General features: G+C 40.9%; 1 protein-coding gene across 7 annotated transcripts in view; it reads right to left on the bottom strand.

The window, feature by feature from the left end:
* Positions 1 to 5,431: 5,431 nt before the first annotated feature.
* ATP2B3 (ATPase plasma membrane Ca2+ transporting 3) overlaps positions 5,432 to 19,825 on the bottom strand; it is a 988,364-nt gene continuing 973,970 nt past the window's right edge. For 4 of the 7 annotated variants that reach the window (XM_085629813.1, XM_085629812.1, XM_085629811.1 and 1 more), the window contains one exon: positions 5,432 to 6,697. In XM_085629813.1, coding sequence (XP_085485939.1) covers positions 6,377 to 6,697 — 321 coding nt within the window. In that variant the 3' untranslated portion in view covers positions 5,432 to 6,376. The remainder of the gene's footprint in view (positions 6,698 to 19,825) is intronic. The other 3 variants (XM_085629814.1, XM_085629816.1, XM_085629815.1) reach the window with 1 other exon arrangement.

Here is a 19,825-nt window from a genome sequence, read left to right on the forward strand (position 1 = left end):
ACCGGTGGGAGGTGAGCCCAGCACCTTGGGACTCTAGGCAATAGCTCGCTTAATCTTCCCGACAGCCCCCAGCGCCGGGACACCTCTCCGGAGGTAGCTGTGCGCTTTACAAATGCTGGCATTTCATTGCATAGCAGATCTGCCCCTTGGATCAATGCAAGACAAGCGGAAATACCTTGGAATATGTATCAGCTGAAACACTGACAAGGCTATTGGAAAGCTTGAACCAGAACCTTCTCGTCCCATCTGCAATTAGCTCTCAAAATGGAAATTACCCCACAATTCAGTTAGGTCTTCAGTATGCTATTTATTCAAATTCCACAAAATGTACTAATAGACCCAGACAAAACAATTAAACCGTTTATATACAAGAGTCAAGACCCAAAACTGAAAATGGAGAAACTGTATGTACCTTCACCAAGAGCGGCCTGTGTACCGAATATAGCACTGTGTTACACAGCCCATCATTTGTACGATCAGCCAAATATCTTCTCATAGAGCATTGAAACGCCAGGCTGAGTGCTTATTGACTGACACCTGGAAAATATGAGAAGCCCAGCAGCTACACTACTCATGCATCGAAACTGCCAAGACCCTATGCCAGGAAACAGGGGGGGCCTGCCTGAACGAAAATACCAAGCTCAAAAGAAGCAGCTTTTTCCACTCGGCTGCTCCCATATGGTACAACATCCAGATTACCACAAGCAACTACAACTGCCTTGAAAGAATGGACATCTGTCGGAATAGTACTTTTTTTTTACTGAGTTTTGTATAGCGCAAACTTGACCCAAAGGTATCGGGTATCAAAGCACTTTACACGAGCACCAGTTGCGTTACACAAGGACACATTCATTTTTGTTAGGCACAGGGAGATTAAGTGATTTGCCCAGAATCACAGAATGTTGGTTTCCTTGCCGAGACTTGAACCCAGTTCCTCAGATTTGAGGTCGACCGCCCTAGCCGTTTGGCCAACTCCTCCCCCCAAACTTTGCAGCACATTATAAAAGAGAATTTGCTGACAACCCCTAAAAATAATATATTGGATTTAAAATTGCCCAGAAATGGAAGTATTTACAGCTGAGACATTGTCGGACCAACAAAATAGACCGGGCTGCGATAAAGATATCATTTTCACCAATACTTTACATTGTGGATGAAACGTAAAGGTGCAGTCTGAAGCCTATAGTGACAAGTAGAAGAAGAGCGTGCTGTGCAGCATTACGAGCCTCACTTAAACATGGCAGGCAACACTGACAATACATTGAACCGACGAAGAATGGCTGAGCCCAAGAGATTCACTTGAAAAAGGAATGAGGGAAGCCTGCTTGAAACCTAACTTCAAGATACTACAAGACGGGCATTTATCGCCATCAAATCTCCTGAAGCAAAGGCGGAGTAACTCCAGTGCCTGGTGGACATGTAGAGCTCCTAAAGCGGATCTCTCACACATATTATATGGTCCTGCCACATCATGCACCATATTTGTGACAAATACTGAACACTCTAAAAGCAAAGGCGGCAAAGAATTCAACCCCTCACAGGCTTTAGCACTTCTGTGTGACACATCAAAAATTATAGGTATTAAAAAATATTGGAAATGAGGGTGTGACACCACACTGGCGACACGCAAAATAGGCATACTATGAAAGTGGACGGCAAAGTCCTCCAAAGCACCACCTAGCAAATGCTGCATCCCCCACGAACAAGGAATATCCAGGCTACATGGCCAACAGGACTTTTTTTTTTTTTACCGAATCAGAAGCCCCTTTCTTTCCCCATAACTGGATCACCCAGTACTGAACAAAGTAGCATCATAAGACACTTGTCAACACCCACACCGACCCTAGGAACCTCTACAGAGTGGGAAGGGACCACTACAAGGAACTCGCCCTGTTGGGATGCGTAGACCCCAACGATGGACGGGCGATGACGGGCCAAATGAAAGCAGCATTGGGTGATGAACCTTCGATACTGTTGTTGAACAACAATGGCCACAGACGTACCTCGGTACAGAGAAGTCACAACAGTTAAAACAAGTTGAAGGATCCTGTGAGCAACTTTGATGCAAAAACCAGTAGCGCGTACTAACTGTTCACTATGAACTGCCCCTGTCCCGGTTAGCTGCACCCCCTCTTCCCTGCCTACCTTCACGACTGCCCACTTTTGTTTTGTTGATGTTCTGTGGTTGATTATCTGTCCATCCTAGCAGGACACTGGCAGTAAAGGGGACCGCCGCTTTGCTGTTTTGTGCCTCTTAAGTAGCTACAAATGGAAATGTGTAATGTCATTACAGCGTAGATACCACTTAAATGAAATACCTTGTGCTGTGCAATTGAATGCTTACCCTGTTCAATGATAAAAACAAAAAGATCTATTTCCAAAATGAAAGTCTATTCTGTATTGTGTTATAGTTGACTCATCACCACACACACCTGCTACATCCAGAGGAACGGAAAGGCTGCTTTCCTTGTAATATTGTACAACTTATATCCAAATAGGATTTAGAATTTCTAAAATAAATGTATAAATGTATTTGACTACTCACTTGACTATGCGTTTCTTAAATTATAAAATCCATTTCTAAAACAATTATCTGTATACACGCGGCATCTAAAATAACATCAGTCAATAATCTGGTCGTGTCCAAGCAGTTTGGAGAGCAGTGTTATGAAAGGATGTAAAATGTCAGGACCAACTTGCCCATAAAGCATGGCATGGGGCTAAAAGCCACAACTGGATGAGGGAGATTTGTCTAACCTGCCGGTTGAGATAAGCGTGCACCCTTTAGCGTGTGGTCCTTGTGTCGCAAACATTGCACCAGCACTAAGCTTCCTTAATAGTTGCAGCATGAACGTATATTCTGGAAGGTGAGTGATGGCGGTTGTCTGCTGTGTTTATGCCAAAACTTGAAGTGTTATATCTTCACCTAGTTAAAAGTTTCAAAATTACTTTGAAAGCATTTTTTATTTAAGGTACCCCACAATGTAGGCATTTGTTTTATATGCCCGCGTGAAGTGCAATACGTAGAGGCAGATGCTGTAATGATTAATTTTGACTTTTCACAGTATGTAAATATTCTATTGCTTTGCTGTTTAATTAATGAAACAGAACCGTATATGTGCACGTTATGTTAAGGCAGTGAATAGCAGGCGGTCTCTCGTAGCACAAAAAAAATAAATGCAACCAGTAGAAGCCTCGGGTATACGTTGTTTTCTTTATTGTCCGTGTGGTCCAACTTCCCACATCATGACTCTGTAAATACTTAGCCATTGCGGTGAGATGTCCTAGAATCTCACCTGTAATGGAAATATCTAACAGGAAAAGTGAAACATTATTTTATTTTTTATTTTGCATCCTCAATCATAAGCTCTAGTTTGTCGTTCTTGTAGCCTGGCGTTGTACTGTTTTTTTTAGGATTTGTCAAAATTACACCGTCAATTACTAATTGTTTCAATTGGCGTTGTCTACTAAAGATATTAAAATAACAAAATCTCAGACTGAATCAATTCGTACACTTATTTTGTGAGCATATTTAGCTTCGAGGAGTCTACCTTTGTCGAAGAAGATCTTTCCCCGTCAGTCAGACAGAGATGCAGTCACTGTGTCTTGGAAGAAGACCTGCCTCTGTGCCCTGCGGCGCAGGTGTGTCCTTTCCTCAGGATGGGACACTTTAGTCTTTAAAGTGTTTATGCTAGTTTAGGATATCTGCAGTTTATCTTGGAAGCTTTCGACAATACTACAAATAAACCTCTTGGCACCTTCTAGGAGGTGTGAAAACAACCTCTCTAGAATACCATCACAGCTCTTGCAAGTGCTGGAAAGTGGTCTGTTTTATTAAAAAAGCTTAGTAATAATTGCAAATACCTGCTGTCACAGGACACAGTCCAGAGATTCAGAGGTTCATTACTGGACATAGCCTTATTCCAGTCATCGAAGAGTAAATTAATGGAGTGTGCCAACGTGTGCCCGTTACTCTGATTCTGAAGACAGTTGGTTGACCCTACTCTTGACGCGTGCGATGATAGAAAAACAGGGACAACGCTTGAACTGAAAGGAAAGCAAGGGAATAGTTCCGAATGGAGAAGGTTCAGCCGCATTTGTATCGAGGATATTGTGAGATATGGATGATAGTGGCGGTACTATGCTTTATACCGTTCACCCCATTCCAAGTCTATTCTTGCTTTAGAAATTTGGAAGGGGGAATCTCTGCATAAGCCTATTGCATCTAAACGTATAGATCAAAAAGCCAGGTTTTTAGGGCTTTCCTACATAAATGATGATTTCATTCAGTTATCAGTGGAAGATGGAGTTTATTCCAAAATGTGGGTCTGAGTGCTCTAGAAGCTATTTAGTTCAACTAAATTTGTGAACTGCTAAAATATTTTGAGAAGCTGAACGGAGTTTAAGAACCGACTAGTACCTAAAAAAATAAATGTGTGCGAACACAGTGGTTGATTTATATAGACAATCGTGTATTGTGGAGAGTGCTGTAAAATAACTTTCTGCATTATGGTCAGCCAGATGAGCTCTGATTTTAACTAAAATTGTCTCACATTTCAACTTCCAGAAAGTTATCCTATAAGTAGCACTTCATTCTACTGAGCAGCTGCATTTTTTTATCGGAAAGCCCAATTGAATCGCATTGGAGTGGCCAGTGCAGGGATATTAGCCTCTGTCATTTTATGGAGCAAAGTCAAGTAAAACAAAATGTTACCTAAACGTTGGCTGTACAATGCTTTTCTTTGGGTCCTTTACTGCCTCCGTTTTGCCTACGGTATCCGTTTCATGTTTAGGAGAAAGAGAATCAATTCATGCACATTCTCAATTTTCTTTTTACCAGAGCAGCGAAGAAACGGATAGCTGTTGCTCGATTGAATACTCTGTCAAAGCTGTTGATTCCCATCGGGGATGTCACCCTATCTCTGGGGAGAACGCCAAGAGACCAGGCAGTGTACTGGAGGAGTCTAATGGGTGATATTTATAGACTGGAAATTGGCAGCCATTGAAGCGCTCTCCTGCCAGAACCCTCTATACAGGGCTCGGTAATCCCAGATGGAGCCCTGCTTCCAGCGCACATACACGACACAGCAGCAGCTGAGGCTGCACCTTGGAGGCACCGAAAGAGCACCAGGCAGATTTCATCTGTCCTTCACTTACCTGCTGCCTCACCGCAAGCACTGGCTTTGTCTCAAAACCTGTGGCTGTTCCCAAGAGGATCATTTTGTTACCTGCCATCTCCCACAACGATCTTCCCAATCATGTTTCCCTTCGCCTAGGAACTGGTTGAGGCCTTCAGAGAAATGACAACACACTCAAGTTTTAGAATATCATTTATTTGTATCCCAAGCACACACTTTCATCTTCTCAATTGCAGCTTTCATGGTGTATCTCCCCACCGCCCACCCCTTCTCTCGCGAGAACCTGGCCCACCCACCCAGGATCCCCCAACTCGGATGCATGACGGGAATGGGGAATGTATGGGCACGCCTAAAATTTGTTTCTGCAAAACTGTCTGTGACTGCAAGAGACGAAGGTTGAAGGGTTTGATGGAGAGTGGTGGCTGCGGTGCGATTCCCCTGATAAATACCGCCTACAACATGAACTGGATTAAGAAAGTAAAGAGTAAAGCCGGGGGGAGGGGTATTGATTGGCATGCCGACAATAAAAGTTTAGTCCCTATTCTTATTTCTTGAACTTCTTTTCTTTTATATATATATTTATATATATCTATATATATTTATTTATAATATATATGCGTAGTTTCATTTTTTTTGTGAGGGAGAATTGTTTTTTTACAGTTTTATTTTTCTCCGCTTTTTCTTTTTGTCCTTTGTTTTGGTGCAAACGCAGTGAAAGTGGGCAAACGTCGTCTCCCTCCGGTTCGCCGCTCAGTAGAAGAGAAATAAAAAGGAGAATTTTTTTTACAGTTATCATCCTTGGCTGTTGAGCGTTTCCAAAACAAACGGATCCTTTTTTTGTGTGTGTAAATGTGTTTTTTAGTAACTCAATGTTCCCCTTTTCACTGTCTTTCAACGCAACAGCGCTCAGAGTCCAGACCCCTCGTAGGACATTCCAATTTCCTTTTTGCTTCCTCCCTTGTTTGATTCTTGACACAGTGAGAAGAACCATTGCAGCAGATATTACCAGAACAAGGTGTAGGGTGTCCCCTTCTTGTTCCTGTTGTTCTTCACCCCCCCCAGCTATCTGTCCTGCTCAGACAGCGTCTCAGTCACCTCTGGTTGGCCAGCACATCATAACGTTTGTGTTCTGTTATTGTTGGTGGTTGCTTGTTGATGCTTTGTTCTTATGTATCGGATACGTTTCCTGATGGAGCGGATAAGTTTGAATGTATGGTGCCGGTCAAGCATATCACCTTTCAGAGTGAAGTCTCCACACTGTGTAGCGGGCTCCCCTGGCTGGAAGAGGTAGCGGATCTGCTGGCGTCGGTGGTTAGGTAGATCCCACTGTCAATGGCATTGTTGTTCTTGTTGGGTGAGGGGGGCGGGCTGGGCCGCAGGAGTTTGCCGGGGGGCTCCTCGCTGTCCTCCGCATCAGTGTCGTCGATAAGGGGTATGTTATGAATGTAGTCGTTGATCAGGAACTCGGGGGTCGCCATAAAGTTGTGAATGGAGGTCTTGGAGTCCGGCTTCTCCAGGCCCTCATACAGGGAACTACGGAATGCTTTCACCACCCGGATCTATGTGGAGGTAAAAGAGGGTTGTTGGGATGGAGGGAGAGGAGGAAGGAATTTTGTGTGCAAGAACAGATTGTATAAAACAGGGGAAGACAGAACAAAGAGAAAAAGAAAGAGAAATATATGAGAACACGTTTCAGACAGTAGGCAGTAAGCTTCTTCCACATCCAAGGTATTTTTGGGTTGCTTATAACTGTTCATCCATTAAAGGCAGAGGCACTAATGGAACGGGTCAATATGTATGGCTTGAAAAGGATATAAGCGGCAACGCTTGCATCGGATGAAGATGATTGGTTAAATAGTGGTCTGTAGAAATAGCAAACTGAAGTTTAATCCGGCTTTCCCAATTCAAATCTGTGTTTGTAGGAATATCATCTTATGTCCCTCTGCCTCAACTACCTAATCTCCATTTTTGGGAGCACCAAGCAGGCTGATCACTATTATTAGATGTCATATTAAAAGGTAAACTGGACCTAAATGTACTTAGAGGCAGGACCAGGCACCAGCCTTTCCTCAACGCAAAGAAACAAGAATACGAGAACCCTGCTTTAAAGCATTTTTCTAGCTGCCTGTGGAGTGTAAAATAGAGTTCAAAATAGTATGTAGTAAGTTTATGCACTTTTTGAGCTGAACTTCACGCACCACGTGAAAATGGACTCCTCAAGATGCCACAAGCAAAACAATCGAGCCTAGGCACACCTTGACAGTCCACGCTTGAAGTTCAGGCAGAACAAGTATGGAGGAATGGCCCTCAAAGTGCAGAGCGCCTTGACTCTAGAAAAAACACTGTGGGATCCTTTAGGGTGCTATGATCCAATTATGTTATTTAGGAAACACCACAATTCTGCTTGGTACCTTCAACAGCCAATAAAGTCTAGCATTTGTTGTGGTGCACACATGGCCTCCCCAGGGAACTCAGGAAGCCTTTATTCTATGTTCAAAGTGCTGAATTCCCACTTAAATTACCTAGCCAAGCCAGCTGTATCTATTAGCCCAACCTGGACAAAAAGCTTTGGTGGTATACAACAGCAGCACACAAGTACATGTCCGCTGTGCTTTGGCGACATACCTACTGCATCATCAGACAACATTTTGTATATGGGTATTCTTCAAGCCTTCTTTACTCCAAAACGTGTACTAGAAATACTGAACTGACGTTGTGAATTTAGTCGCAAATGTTCTCCCGTTCATTGAATAGTTACAGAACTGCTGGGAGCCTGTGTATTGGACATGCGTGGTCCCCGGTCTCTAACCAGAATCAAACCCATGCCCTAAGCTTTGCTAAGTTCATAGTATCAACTTGTAGTTGAAGTTCATTATGCCTGATCACCCACTTGAGATAAATCTTTGGGTAAGGATTCCATAACAAACACATCTGGTAGCCCAGATCAAGTAGCTGCTGAAGAGGAAGACGATGAATGAATTAAACAGCCCATACGTTGTCATGAGACTTTTGGTCTAAGAAGCTCCCAAAAAAATCGAGATGTTTGGAAGGTTTCAGCAATTGCAGTTTACAGAAAAAGCCAAAAGGGCTTTCTGCAGTTCCAGATCCGGGGACTATTTTCCATTTTTTGACATTTCCTCTGTGCCTCTTGTAATTGGATGAACAGTTATGGAATCCCCCTTTGCATCAAAGTAGTGCAGCACTGTGAAGCTGCAACACAAAGCACTATAGTATTGGTAAAAAGAGACAGTGAAAGAAATTCAAGTAATGAGTCAAAAGCAAAAAGAAAGAAGAAAGGAAAAACCATTAAGATTACATAAAAAAGCAGAAGAAATGCTGGTGTTAGAATTGGCAACATAAAATAAAAAAAGACTCAAAAATATCAAGCTCTGGAAGGAATTATTAATTCAGCTTTAGGTAGAGACGGCAAGCAAAGAGAAGGAAAGAGATGGCTGGTGGCAGAAGGGGGATGTCAACATCTCAGGCTGTTGTAAATATTCATAGTGTGGTGGTCAGAGGTAGGTGAGAACATACAAAAAAAACAAGCATGTGTTTTCTCATTGTGACAACATATTTAATATAGGGCCGTATTTAAAAAAGCCCTCTTTCCATTTCCCTCCTGAATTGTATATATGTAGATGCATGTGTGGGTGGGTGGGACCCCTTCGGTGGGGAGGTAGTGGTGGGGAAGAAAAATGGGTTAGTAGTTGTCTCACGTGGTGTTTGGCACCCCTATCCTAGTTTCCGAACTTCACAAAAGGGTGTGATCTTCACCAAGCAATGAATTTACTTGTGTATTGGTTCCCTCACCTGTAAAGACTGGAACACTCTTTTTTTTTCACCCTTGGAATTAGCATATGCAAAAATTGAAGTTTACTGTGACATGAATTGGGAGATTGTAGCATTGAGTTTGCCTGTAGTTGGTTATTTGTAGTGCATTTTTCATCAGACCTTTGCAGGAAGCCTTCTCTTTTTCCTGTTAGTAGGACTTTTTTTTGATTTGCTCCCTTTTAAGAGCATCAATAAATAACAGCCTTGATCAATTCCTATTAGGAATCCTGTTCCGCAGACTCCCACACGTGGTACCGCCTCTGTTGGGATGCCCAGTCGCATTCTGAACTGAAAAACAATACAAAAGTACAAGAAATCTTTAATTGTCATGAAATGTGTTAATCTGTGGAAGTGGCAACAGTGACTGGACATCTCCTTCTGAGGAGACCTTTACAACAGTGACAAGGCATCCTCCCCCCCCTCTGACAAGCTGGAGCGCTTATATGCAGTCATTTGTGAGAAGACCTTTATGGCAGTGACAGGGCACCCAACTCCCCAAACCCTTGCACCCAGTCCGGTGGATCTCTTCTGGTGGGCACGCTTGATAAATATGTAGACTTTGAAGTTTTGTGGCCATCGGTTTCAGAGTTTGTTATCCTCCGAGGTGTCCCATGCATTGGTATTGGTTATTGCAACTCCTCTGGGTGTGCATCTATGGAAGAAACTGACTCACGCAGACAAGGCAACCACATGTGGAGTCAACTCAATGCGTTGCCCTCTAGAGGGACCATCAGCGGAGGATGGAAACTGGCCTGTTCAGACTCACTCTGGCTTCTAAGGTTGGTCAGCTTTGGGAGACAGTAGAGAGCGAGTTGCCGTCTTAATCCTCTCCAGATTGTTGTGAGGCCTACAGAGTCATTGCCAGGATTTCCTTTGGCTCTCAACGGGAAACAGTAGTTAACAGTCTACAGAACGCTGCCTAGGAGCTTCATGCCTTCTCTCTCTGCAGAGGCTAGGGGAACACTAGAACCCTTTTAATATTGAATATCCTTCTCTGCAGTTAGTATTGTTTTAGTATCCTGGTGTGAAAGCAGGTGAAACAAGAATGCAGTCCTTTTCCAGAAACTATACTAAATAATGCTACCTGAAAAGTAGCAGGTGAAGTACCTGGAGAGGCCAAAGGAATGGACCTCCTAGTGTTATGTCCAGTTCTCTCGTTCATGGTAGAGACAGGCGACGACCCATGGAAGGTTAGGGTTGCTGAACCTAGCATGACAATTGACTGGAATAACACACAAGAATGACAGATGCTGCCCATGATATGTGCTTAACTTCAAGATTATAAGTGCAGGGGCCCAAAGATTTCTTAGAAGCACCCAGCCGGCACCCCTGATGGCCGGAATAGCCAAATGCCAAGGCTTAGTCTTGATTCCACCTCATGCTTCTTTCTTCCACCACCCTCACCTCCTGTCTCTTCCACTCTTGCACATTCTTATTGCTACTTTGGCCCTCTTTTCCCATCTTTGTCCTCTTCCTTTCTCTGTCTTGGTCTGGATCACAGTCTGATGATGACAAATAAGTCCACGTTCCCAAAAATGAGGGCCACTGTCTGCAACGGTCACAAATTAAGCACTACCACAGTCGCTAAGGAACCGTGGAATCCCACTGGCCACGTCTGCATCTCTGTTCGAGATTCTAATATCTTCTCTGGGTGTGCCAGTCTTCACAGGTTTGTGGCCCCAGTTTGTTTGCTATCACTTCAAACTTTAAAGAGGTTAATGGATTTTTTTCAAATTTTGTTTACACCAGTACGAACCAATAAAATGGTGTCCAGAGTAAATACATTGCCATTCTTAGAGTCATTTGAATAGGTTTATCTTTCAAATTGACTTTTATTTACATCCCTAAGTGTACAAAGGAGGAGCCACTGAATTATGTTCCATTCAGATCAACTCAAAATATATGAAGTTGCACCTAGAAGGAATTACCGATAGTGAACGACAATGTGGCGTCCTCATAACTTTCAGGTGTCATGATTTGTCGTAGGTACCTATAGGCCAGATTGTATGGGCGAATTTGATTGGTCATTACCTCTATCTCTTCTTTATTCGCATTGGCTGTTCGTAATCCAAGGCCAGGCCCTACATGCAGCCATAGTGTCAAATGTGTGTAGCAGTAAAACTAATATAAACAATGCAGGAGGAAGGTGGGAAGAGGTTGCCCCAATCCCTGATGGGAAAAGGGAAAATAAATGCAGGGAAATTATTGTACATATTATTCAAAAAGCAACACATGCCATGTGCACCATGCACCCAATATGATTGCAAAATGGCGACTGCCGCAGCAAACTTAAGAATCATCGCAGTATAAAAACTGTAAACATAATGCAAAAAGAAGCGCAAACTTTTGGCAAAGCTGGATGGAGACGTTGACATGCTACACATAGATTAAACAGGAAAGTGAGGGAACAAAAACACATCCCTCCTCTTCCCTCTACCCCTTTTTTAACCCACTTTTCAAGATGCAACACCAATTTTGCCTTTTGCGTGTGATTTATATGAAATAAAGAGCATGAGATCCACGCACATGGCCTGGAGGAGAAAGCCTTGGGTTTGTTGTCATGCATGGGAGCCACAGTAAACATTCGAGTATTGAGGCCTGCTGTCGCTGACATATGGGAGAGGCAGGCGTTGGTCGCGCTCTGAGTAAGGGATGCAGTACATGCCAGGATCTTAGTGCATACATGCCTGGATGAGGAAATGAGGGTGGCAAAGGGGGTTAGGCAGGAAGGTTTGAGAGAAGCAAGAAGGTCTTACAAACAGACAGATGCACGCGCGGCAGCACACACACTCAACTGTCAACCACTCCCCAGGTCCTTCCATGATAACAGAGTCTGCCTGCTTCAAGATGGCCGAAACGTCTATGTTCCTCATTCTGGCTGCTTTTGGTTGTCCTCATTGGAATGTCTTTTCAATACAGTGCAGGAAAATCCCATTAAGGTGCTTTCAAAACCAAAAGGTTTCAGAATATAATTTTAAATTATTTTGCGAATGTTCAAATTACCATGCAACTGAGCTGTTTAAATTTGAGTTACTTTAGGCAAGAATTTGTGAAGTCGTAGAGAATAGTTCGTAATATCTAAGGCAGGATATTGGTTGTGATGTCAACTTGTTTGTGATGTCACAGACTGTAAATGGATGGTGACATCATTAGCAGCAGATTGTGTGTGATAGCCGACTGGTAATAATCTGTCATGTACTAAGGAGAGGATTATTGGTGATGTCACAGACAGTAGGTTGTGTGTGATGTCATAGGTAGGGTGCCATTACTGATGCAAAAGAACTTTATATGCAATCTCCTGGAGCATTATAGGAGATATTGTATATTGATGTGTCTGTCAAATTATAAAGAGTTCTTTGTAATAACACAAAGAGGGAATTGTATGGTATTTCTTAATATTAACTTATAGTTATTGTGGTACCAGAATATTGTGATCAAATATCAAGATTGTGAGTTTATATAGGTGTGGATTTACTTTAGCTAACTCTACATACACATACCTTGACAATAGATATATATCTTCAAGGTACTTAGATGTGGAGTTAGGTGCACTAAATCTATTCTTACCTATATGCACTTACCTTCTTGATATTTTTGTCCTCAATATTTTTAACACAATACTCTGGTTGCACAATATGTTTGCTGTCACTGTTGCAAGATACATCCAGTTGTACATGATGTCTCGCTCTGAGAATTATTTGTATTTTATTACGGACAGAATTGTATATTATGTCATGCAAGGGGACTTGTGTGATATAGATAGTGAAGTGCTTGCGATGTCATAGGCCAGGAAATGTTTATGAAGTCATAGATTGAAATGTATGTCGTATTGTATGTGATGTTGAAGCCTGGTAACTCTTTCTGGTGCCTAAGACAGTGAATTGTTTATAGTGTCATAGGCTATGAATGATTTGTGATGTTGTATTTATTGCAACTGGGAAACATATCTCAAGTTTTAGGCAGGTGTAGGAATACTACCTTTTTTTACGTGGTTACCACAGTTTTTTTGCCTTTTGATGACTCGTATATATTTGCTGGCTTTAGAACTGTGTGCATATTCCTAATTGGTAAATTTAACTTACCTATGAATCTCTAGTATATGGTACAGGGTTTACCCAGGACCTGAAAGACGAATGCCACTAGTGGGCAGCAGCACTTTTTACGCCATTTAGTACACCAACAGTGCAAACGTGGCTTTAGGCCTACCATTTTAGCCTGATTGTAGCAGTGTACAAATTACAATTCAACTTGTCAAAGTAAAACATCTTGACAGGTCAAAACCTTCCTTTTAAATATTAATTAGTCACCCCAATGTAGGTATTGTAGTCCACAAGGCATGGTGCATGGTGTTTAAAAGTACGACATGTTGAAATGTGACATGTCCGTACAGTGATTAGTACCCAAAAGCAATGGTCACTTTTGAAGGACTCTGTCCTATGTAGAAAATCAGAGCACAGATTAAAATAATAAGACTTTATCCCAAACTAATATTTGGTTCTTGAGCCACCATCTGGTTTTTCAAACTACTCTGGCCCGGTGACATCCGGGCGTCCTGTTCTCATTTGTGTTCCCTCCTTCTACTTCAAGTTTCCTCAGTTTTCTAACCAAAACATTTCAAATCTGTTTTCGCAACATGGGATGTTACTAGTTTTGCTCGTTTTTGCCCTTGTTACCCTCCCACTTCACTTATTTGCACTTTACTTCTGATCCTGTTCCTTCTTGATTCATCTGCCCTTTTCATTGAAGATTGTGTCTACAGTCTCTCCTCTCCGTTACACGCTTAGGGTACGCCTTCATCAGTGAGGCACAAAAGGCAAACTAGGCTATCCAAATGACCTTTTCGGCTCCCTTGGCCCACTTGTTCATTCACCGGTCTGAAATGCTGTTTTACTAGCATTGCTTTGTATTTTCTGTTCCTCCGTACATTTTCTGGTGTAGATGTGGTCCAATGCCCTATTGCCTCTTAAACTGTGCTCTAGGGCAATGCACACGATACACAGGAAGCAAAAAACAAAAGAAAAAATAATGTGTGTAATGGCAAAGACAGGGTCTTGTTTGTGATATGAGGGCGTGTAGTTTGTGATGTTTTAGTGAGGTTACAGATAATCATTTGAGATAAAACATAGATGGAATTTTAATTAATTTCAGAGATTGGGAATTGTTTACCTTAACATGGAAAGAATACTTTTGTGATGCCATGGAGAGTAGGAAGTGTGTCATGCTTTAAACAGTGAAGGGCGCGTGATGTCAAGTATTTGTAATTGGTCTGGGAATTCCAGGCCTGATCATAAGCTAGGGATTGTTTCTGATGTGAAAGGCATGGGAGTGTCCTGTCATTAACAAGGAGTTGTTTAATGATACAAGAACTGGACTGTTTTTTTGTGATGTAACAAGTAGGGAATAGTTTTCAGTGTCCTAGAATGAGAATTGTTTGTGTTAGCTGAGATGAGGAACTCTTTGTCACAGTAAGATACTTCAGTGTGATTGCTTAGCCTAGTTTGGTGGTGTTACAGACAGGTAACTGTAATGTTGCATACAGAGAATGATAACTTCATGGCAGTATTCTCTGTCATGAAGTCGCAGAAGGTTCTGCTTCAATCAAGGACACCTTTAGAAACTGCTTATGACGCTTCATGTCAAAAGTGATGTCCAGAGGTTCCCTTGACCTTCAATTCTACGTTTTCACGTGTTTCAAGGAAAGGATGAATTCTAGTAATAATAATGTGATTTGGAGTAATAGCCTTTCTTCAGCCTAACAAGGTGGTGGTCACTGCTCACTTTACTGAAGAAAGAATTATTAGGGGTGGCTAAGCTCACTAGACATGCACCTTGAACCGGTAGGTGCTGTTTCATTAAGAGCTGATCTGATTAATTGAGCTAATTTCAGGGATGAAGCGAGCTGCTCTTTAGGAAACCTCACTGCCCCACAACATTTGGAAAATGGATGGCTCAATTGGTCTTAAGTACAAGAGGTGTCCCTGAAGTGAGCCCTGTGGAAGGCTGCACCGCTAACCCTCAAGCACATTGTGGAGAGCTATCCAGTATATTCAGGGGCTCAACATTCCAGGATGAAAGCTCGTGGTTATCTTCATAAACCAACAGCAGGATCTTGAAACCAGCCAAGAATGTACCTTGGTACTAATTACTAACCCAGGAAACCCCTAATGGATTTTTTTTTTATTTTGCTATATATAGAACAGGCACTAAAAATAAGATTTTGTGAAGTGTTTTTTTCTCTCTCTAACTCACACCAAACAGACGTTCTTCGAAATGCCCCAAATGTATTGGCGCGGAATAAAATGCACTGAATGAGCAATAGCGAAAGGAGATGACTTGATGGCAGCATCTGTCCAGCCATGATGGCGAGGCCTTGGATTAACGACTATGTACACTCAATAAACCTTTCCTGTCGTCATCTAAAGAGTTGGGAACCATGCACATACGCTTTCTGCTACTTTTTTCATGTGGCTCTTTTTCAAGAATGTTATTATTTTAATGTTGAGGTTTGCCTGTAACTCGATCCTTTTTCTCCCTAACAGTAGCCCCTCGCTTTCCAGAAGAGAGTACTGCTAAATGTAATCAATTGGTGTTTAATGTTTTTTATATTTCTTAACCATGCCTCAAATTGTCATATAGATAAAGACCACATTTGAGGACCTGTTCACAGTGTGCAATGCAGCAGGGTGCCTCAGTGAGTGCAAGGTGATGTGCTTGTATCTCAATTGTGTTTTGACGTAACTAGTGATCCACGTCTGTCCGTGACCCCTCACTCTTATCCTCAGGTGTGCAGTCACGCAGGCAGGCAGGGAGGGTAAAGAGTTAGCGAGTAGAGAAGATTCTTAGGCAGAATGAGAAGAGTGCATAAATTATAAGGATGAGAGACGTAAAGTAAGAAAAAAGTGAAAGACGAATTCCATGAAGATTAGTGTTCGGAGAGAGGAAAGCTGGGTTGCTCCATTGTCTCCTCCTGAAAGCTGCAAATAGGAGCGGAGTGGAGAGGGAAAGAGGGAAGAAGGTTTTGGTGCAAGAAAGTTGCAATAGAGAGGACTTAGTGACCCCGACTCCAGCGATCAAAGACCCAATTTCAGGCTCAGCCCTCTGCCATAAGGAACACTGAGTGGCCTCTGGTGGACAAGTTACCCACATCCTGAAACACACGCCTTGCCTCTTTTATGGGCATTGATGATGCAGTATTTTCCAGCAAAATTACACTGCTAAACAATGCAACGGTTTGCAGGGTTGAAAGCTTCATACTTTCCTCACGGTCTTTCAGATTTACATTTTAGGATGAATATTACCTAAATTATTACCCTTTTAATTCATTTATCTGTTGAAATTTTAATCTATTAACTCAAAACTTGGAGATTTATCATGACTTCAGTTGGCCTCACAAATCGAGTTAACAGTTACTTGATTTAGGATTACAGCCAGTATATCAAAGGTATTAAGTTGTTTACCAAAACTGATATTATCCTGAGCAATTAAACCATTGTTCCCTTTCAAATATGTTTTTGTATTCAAAGGTATATATTTTATTAGCTGATCAGTCCCTTAGGGAACCAATCATATAAAATATCTGATAATGTTTGATTTGCTGTAACAGTGTCACTTGATTAATGAAACCTTCTATTAAAATTGTTCATTTATAGCTAGATTTGGTTAACAAATACAAGATTATTTACTTCTCAAATTTATTGTAGTTACAGCACTTTTTTGTTTGCTTTTTTCAATGAGAGATGCGTGCGTATAATTGTTAAGAATCTTCAGAATTTTTAAGTCTAATTGTTTAACAGCATGTTCCTAAGGACTGGTTAATATGTACACTATTTATATAGTTACAGCGACCAGAACTGTTAAGAAGTAGAGCTTTTAATCTTGAAGAGGTTATATTCTGGGAGGGTAGTTTTTTTTTTTTTATTAAAATGCTTTGATCCATCCTACTCAGGTGCCTACTCCTTGGTACTGTGTCTTTTTTTAATTGACTATTGCTTTCTCTACTTCGATTTCGAAGTGCATTCCGAAATAAATATTTTTCAAACGTGGCCATTTCTCAATAGGAGTAATACTGTATTCATCTAAATTGATCTGAATTACTGACAACAAATAAATAATGCAATGCAAGTTAGCATTTTATTGAAAAAGAATTCACACTCTGCTGAAAGAATGAATCCTGCAGTTAGACTGCAGTCGCATCTATGTTCAAAAATTCGATTAGCAAATCAAATTAGTCAAGTGACTTGGCAGACTAAACACTGAATCCTAGTGCGTTTTGGCTTTGAGATAAAGTGCTCTATTTTGACGTACCATTAGAATATATTAAATCACGACATGTCAAGGCATCTACTAATAAATCTTTCTTGGTACTTTTCTACGTTTTGTTTTTTATTTTAATTAGGAAATTATTTAGTTGATTTCAGAAATAAATTATCCGTAATTAAATGCTAACCACAAATATCATGAAGACAGGCATATATTTCAATTGATTATCACTGTATTGAAAATTACATTGACACATACTACTTTTGTTTAATCAAAATGCTACCTATTAGAGTGTAAAAATCATGGGACATTCAGATGGATCCAACAATAGTTTATTTCTGAAAACACAACTCATTTAATCTATGAACTTTGTATTTAGTTGTGTGTGTTCATGTAATAGGAAAGGAATGATTTGCCATTCCCCACCACTAAACATATTAGATCAAATGTATATTACCATAGATGTTCAACTCAATTGAAGGAAGCATGACACTAACACGTATACATAGTACTTTGTTTGGGGCAAGAGTAATGAAAGGTATGTGACACACATAAGGAAACTTCACTACATGCAAATAAACATTAACTTGTAATTCAAAATGCATGTGAACAACAAGAAATGTGGTAGTTACAATAATCCACCACGGTAATCCTTCTCTGAATAATGCTTTCAAAACTTTCATCTATTTTTAATTATACAATTTAATGTATTAAAAGATAAATGGCCTGTACATATGAATCACTTATTTAACAAGACTAGACTGTCGAAATCTAAATATACATGGCTGCAACCAAATTAAATTTATAGACAGCGAGGTATTGTAATCCATTTATTTATTGAATTACATTAGGTAATCAAACATGGAATGATATCCAATGTTACATTAATTTGGGCCAGCCTACTCTCCTGCTATTTATTCACTGAATTTTAAGATAATTCAGGCTTTTTGGTGTATTAGAAAAATCACTGATTTGAAACCAGTTATCGGTATGCTACGGAGCTGAATTCTTCATGACCAGAGATTGGGTTACAAATTGAGAACTACACAACATAGCTGTGCTTCGAGATGCATTTAAAATATGGTCAACAATTTGTTAATTTTGTGAAGGTTTAGTTTTTGATGGCTCAAATGAGACATGTGAAATTCAGCAACCCAAACCCATGAGAATACTTCTACAGGTTTGTTTGGTTTCTGTTTAATATAAAGTCAAACATGTGGGGAATAAATCCTCAAATTGGTATGATTTTGCAATCATTTGTATGCCAGCCTGAAATGAGGGTTTGACGTCAAGGAATGGTAGGCTCACTCATAGTCTGAAACAAGCTCCTGAAAGAAAGTGAAATTTCTGTGATGAGAAAAGAAACAAAAATGTTGTTAATGAGTTTCAAAATGGAGTCAGTTTTTCAGTGCCGTCCACTGCAAGTATAACGAAAGATTGCAATATTGCTGGAAAAAGAAGAAGAGGAGAAAGGGGAATTCAAAAGCAAGAAAAACCAAAGCAGCATTTGTAGTTCAGCAGACAGTTAGGCCATACTCGAACGTTCACCAGCTGGCTCAGTGATTTACCATACATATTGCAGTAATCGGGCCTAAGTAGCATCAGTAATAAGTAGAAGAATTTGCTGTACACCAGAGTTTCCCATAAACCCTGCAGACAAGCTGGAACCAGGTCACTTTAGACATCTTAACTGTTAATAAGAACACTTTTTATTTTCTTTTTTTGTTTTTGCAGTACTTTGTTTACTAAGGTATTCTCTTCCAGGCACTTAGTGTATTAGAATTTCTGTCTTAGATAATGCATCTTACCTTCTTTTGCAAGAAAAAAGAAAGTGGTTTCCGGTTAAAATTTAGGAGTGGAGCAAAGAGGGACGAGAGTGATCGAACCACAGCAAGGCAGATAGTAGCTCAGATCAGAGTGGGCTTAGCTGCTTGTTCATGGCACACTCGGCTGTTTTACAAACATGCACTCTACCCAAAGAACAGAGGCTAGGCTACGCTATCGCACGCTCATCGTTAAAACGTATGTCTGAGTGAACAACTCAGGAGAAGAAAGATTGGAAATAATAGGTCCTGTGGGTTGGAACAAATGAGATACTCCAGACATGTAATCACTATCCTAGCAGCCACATATATCAAATCGATTCAACCTTAATGTTAACTCCAAATACTCAAATAAATTATAAATATTCTTGTGCTCTATCTCTAAAAAGTGAAGGATGGGGAGAGATTACTGAACTCAGCCATAATTCATTGCTCCCAGACACATGAACCATGCAAACGACAAAACCTTTAATTACATCTATGTCTCTCTCTGCACCTATACAGCCATTCATGTCTTCATTGACTGCTTATCCTTAGAAACTTCCATCTACTTTCTCTGGCATATGTGTTACTAACCCCTTCATAATACTCTATAGTAGTTTCATCTTTCCTACAGATCAAGACTGTGTTCGAGACACCTCACTGACTTCACCCAAGGAATAGGGGGTCTCCCAAAGCAGCAGAACAGCTCAATTTCTTGTTACTAGCAGGACTAGCTAATGTGGAGTAACAGCAGTTTGAGTTAGCAGTAATGTCTTCTCTGAACAGTAAGTG

This window comes from Triturus cristatus, chromosome 10, assembly GCF_964204655.1.
Source record: "Triturus cristatus chromosome 10, aTriCri1.1, whole genome shotgun sequence".
Classification (NCBI taxonomy): Eukaryota; Metazoa; Chordata; class Amphibia; order Caudata; family Salamandridae; genus Triturus; species Triturus cristatus.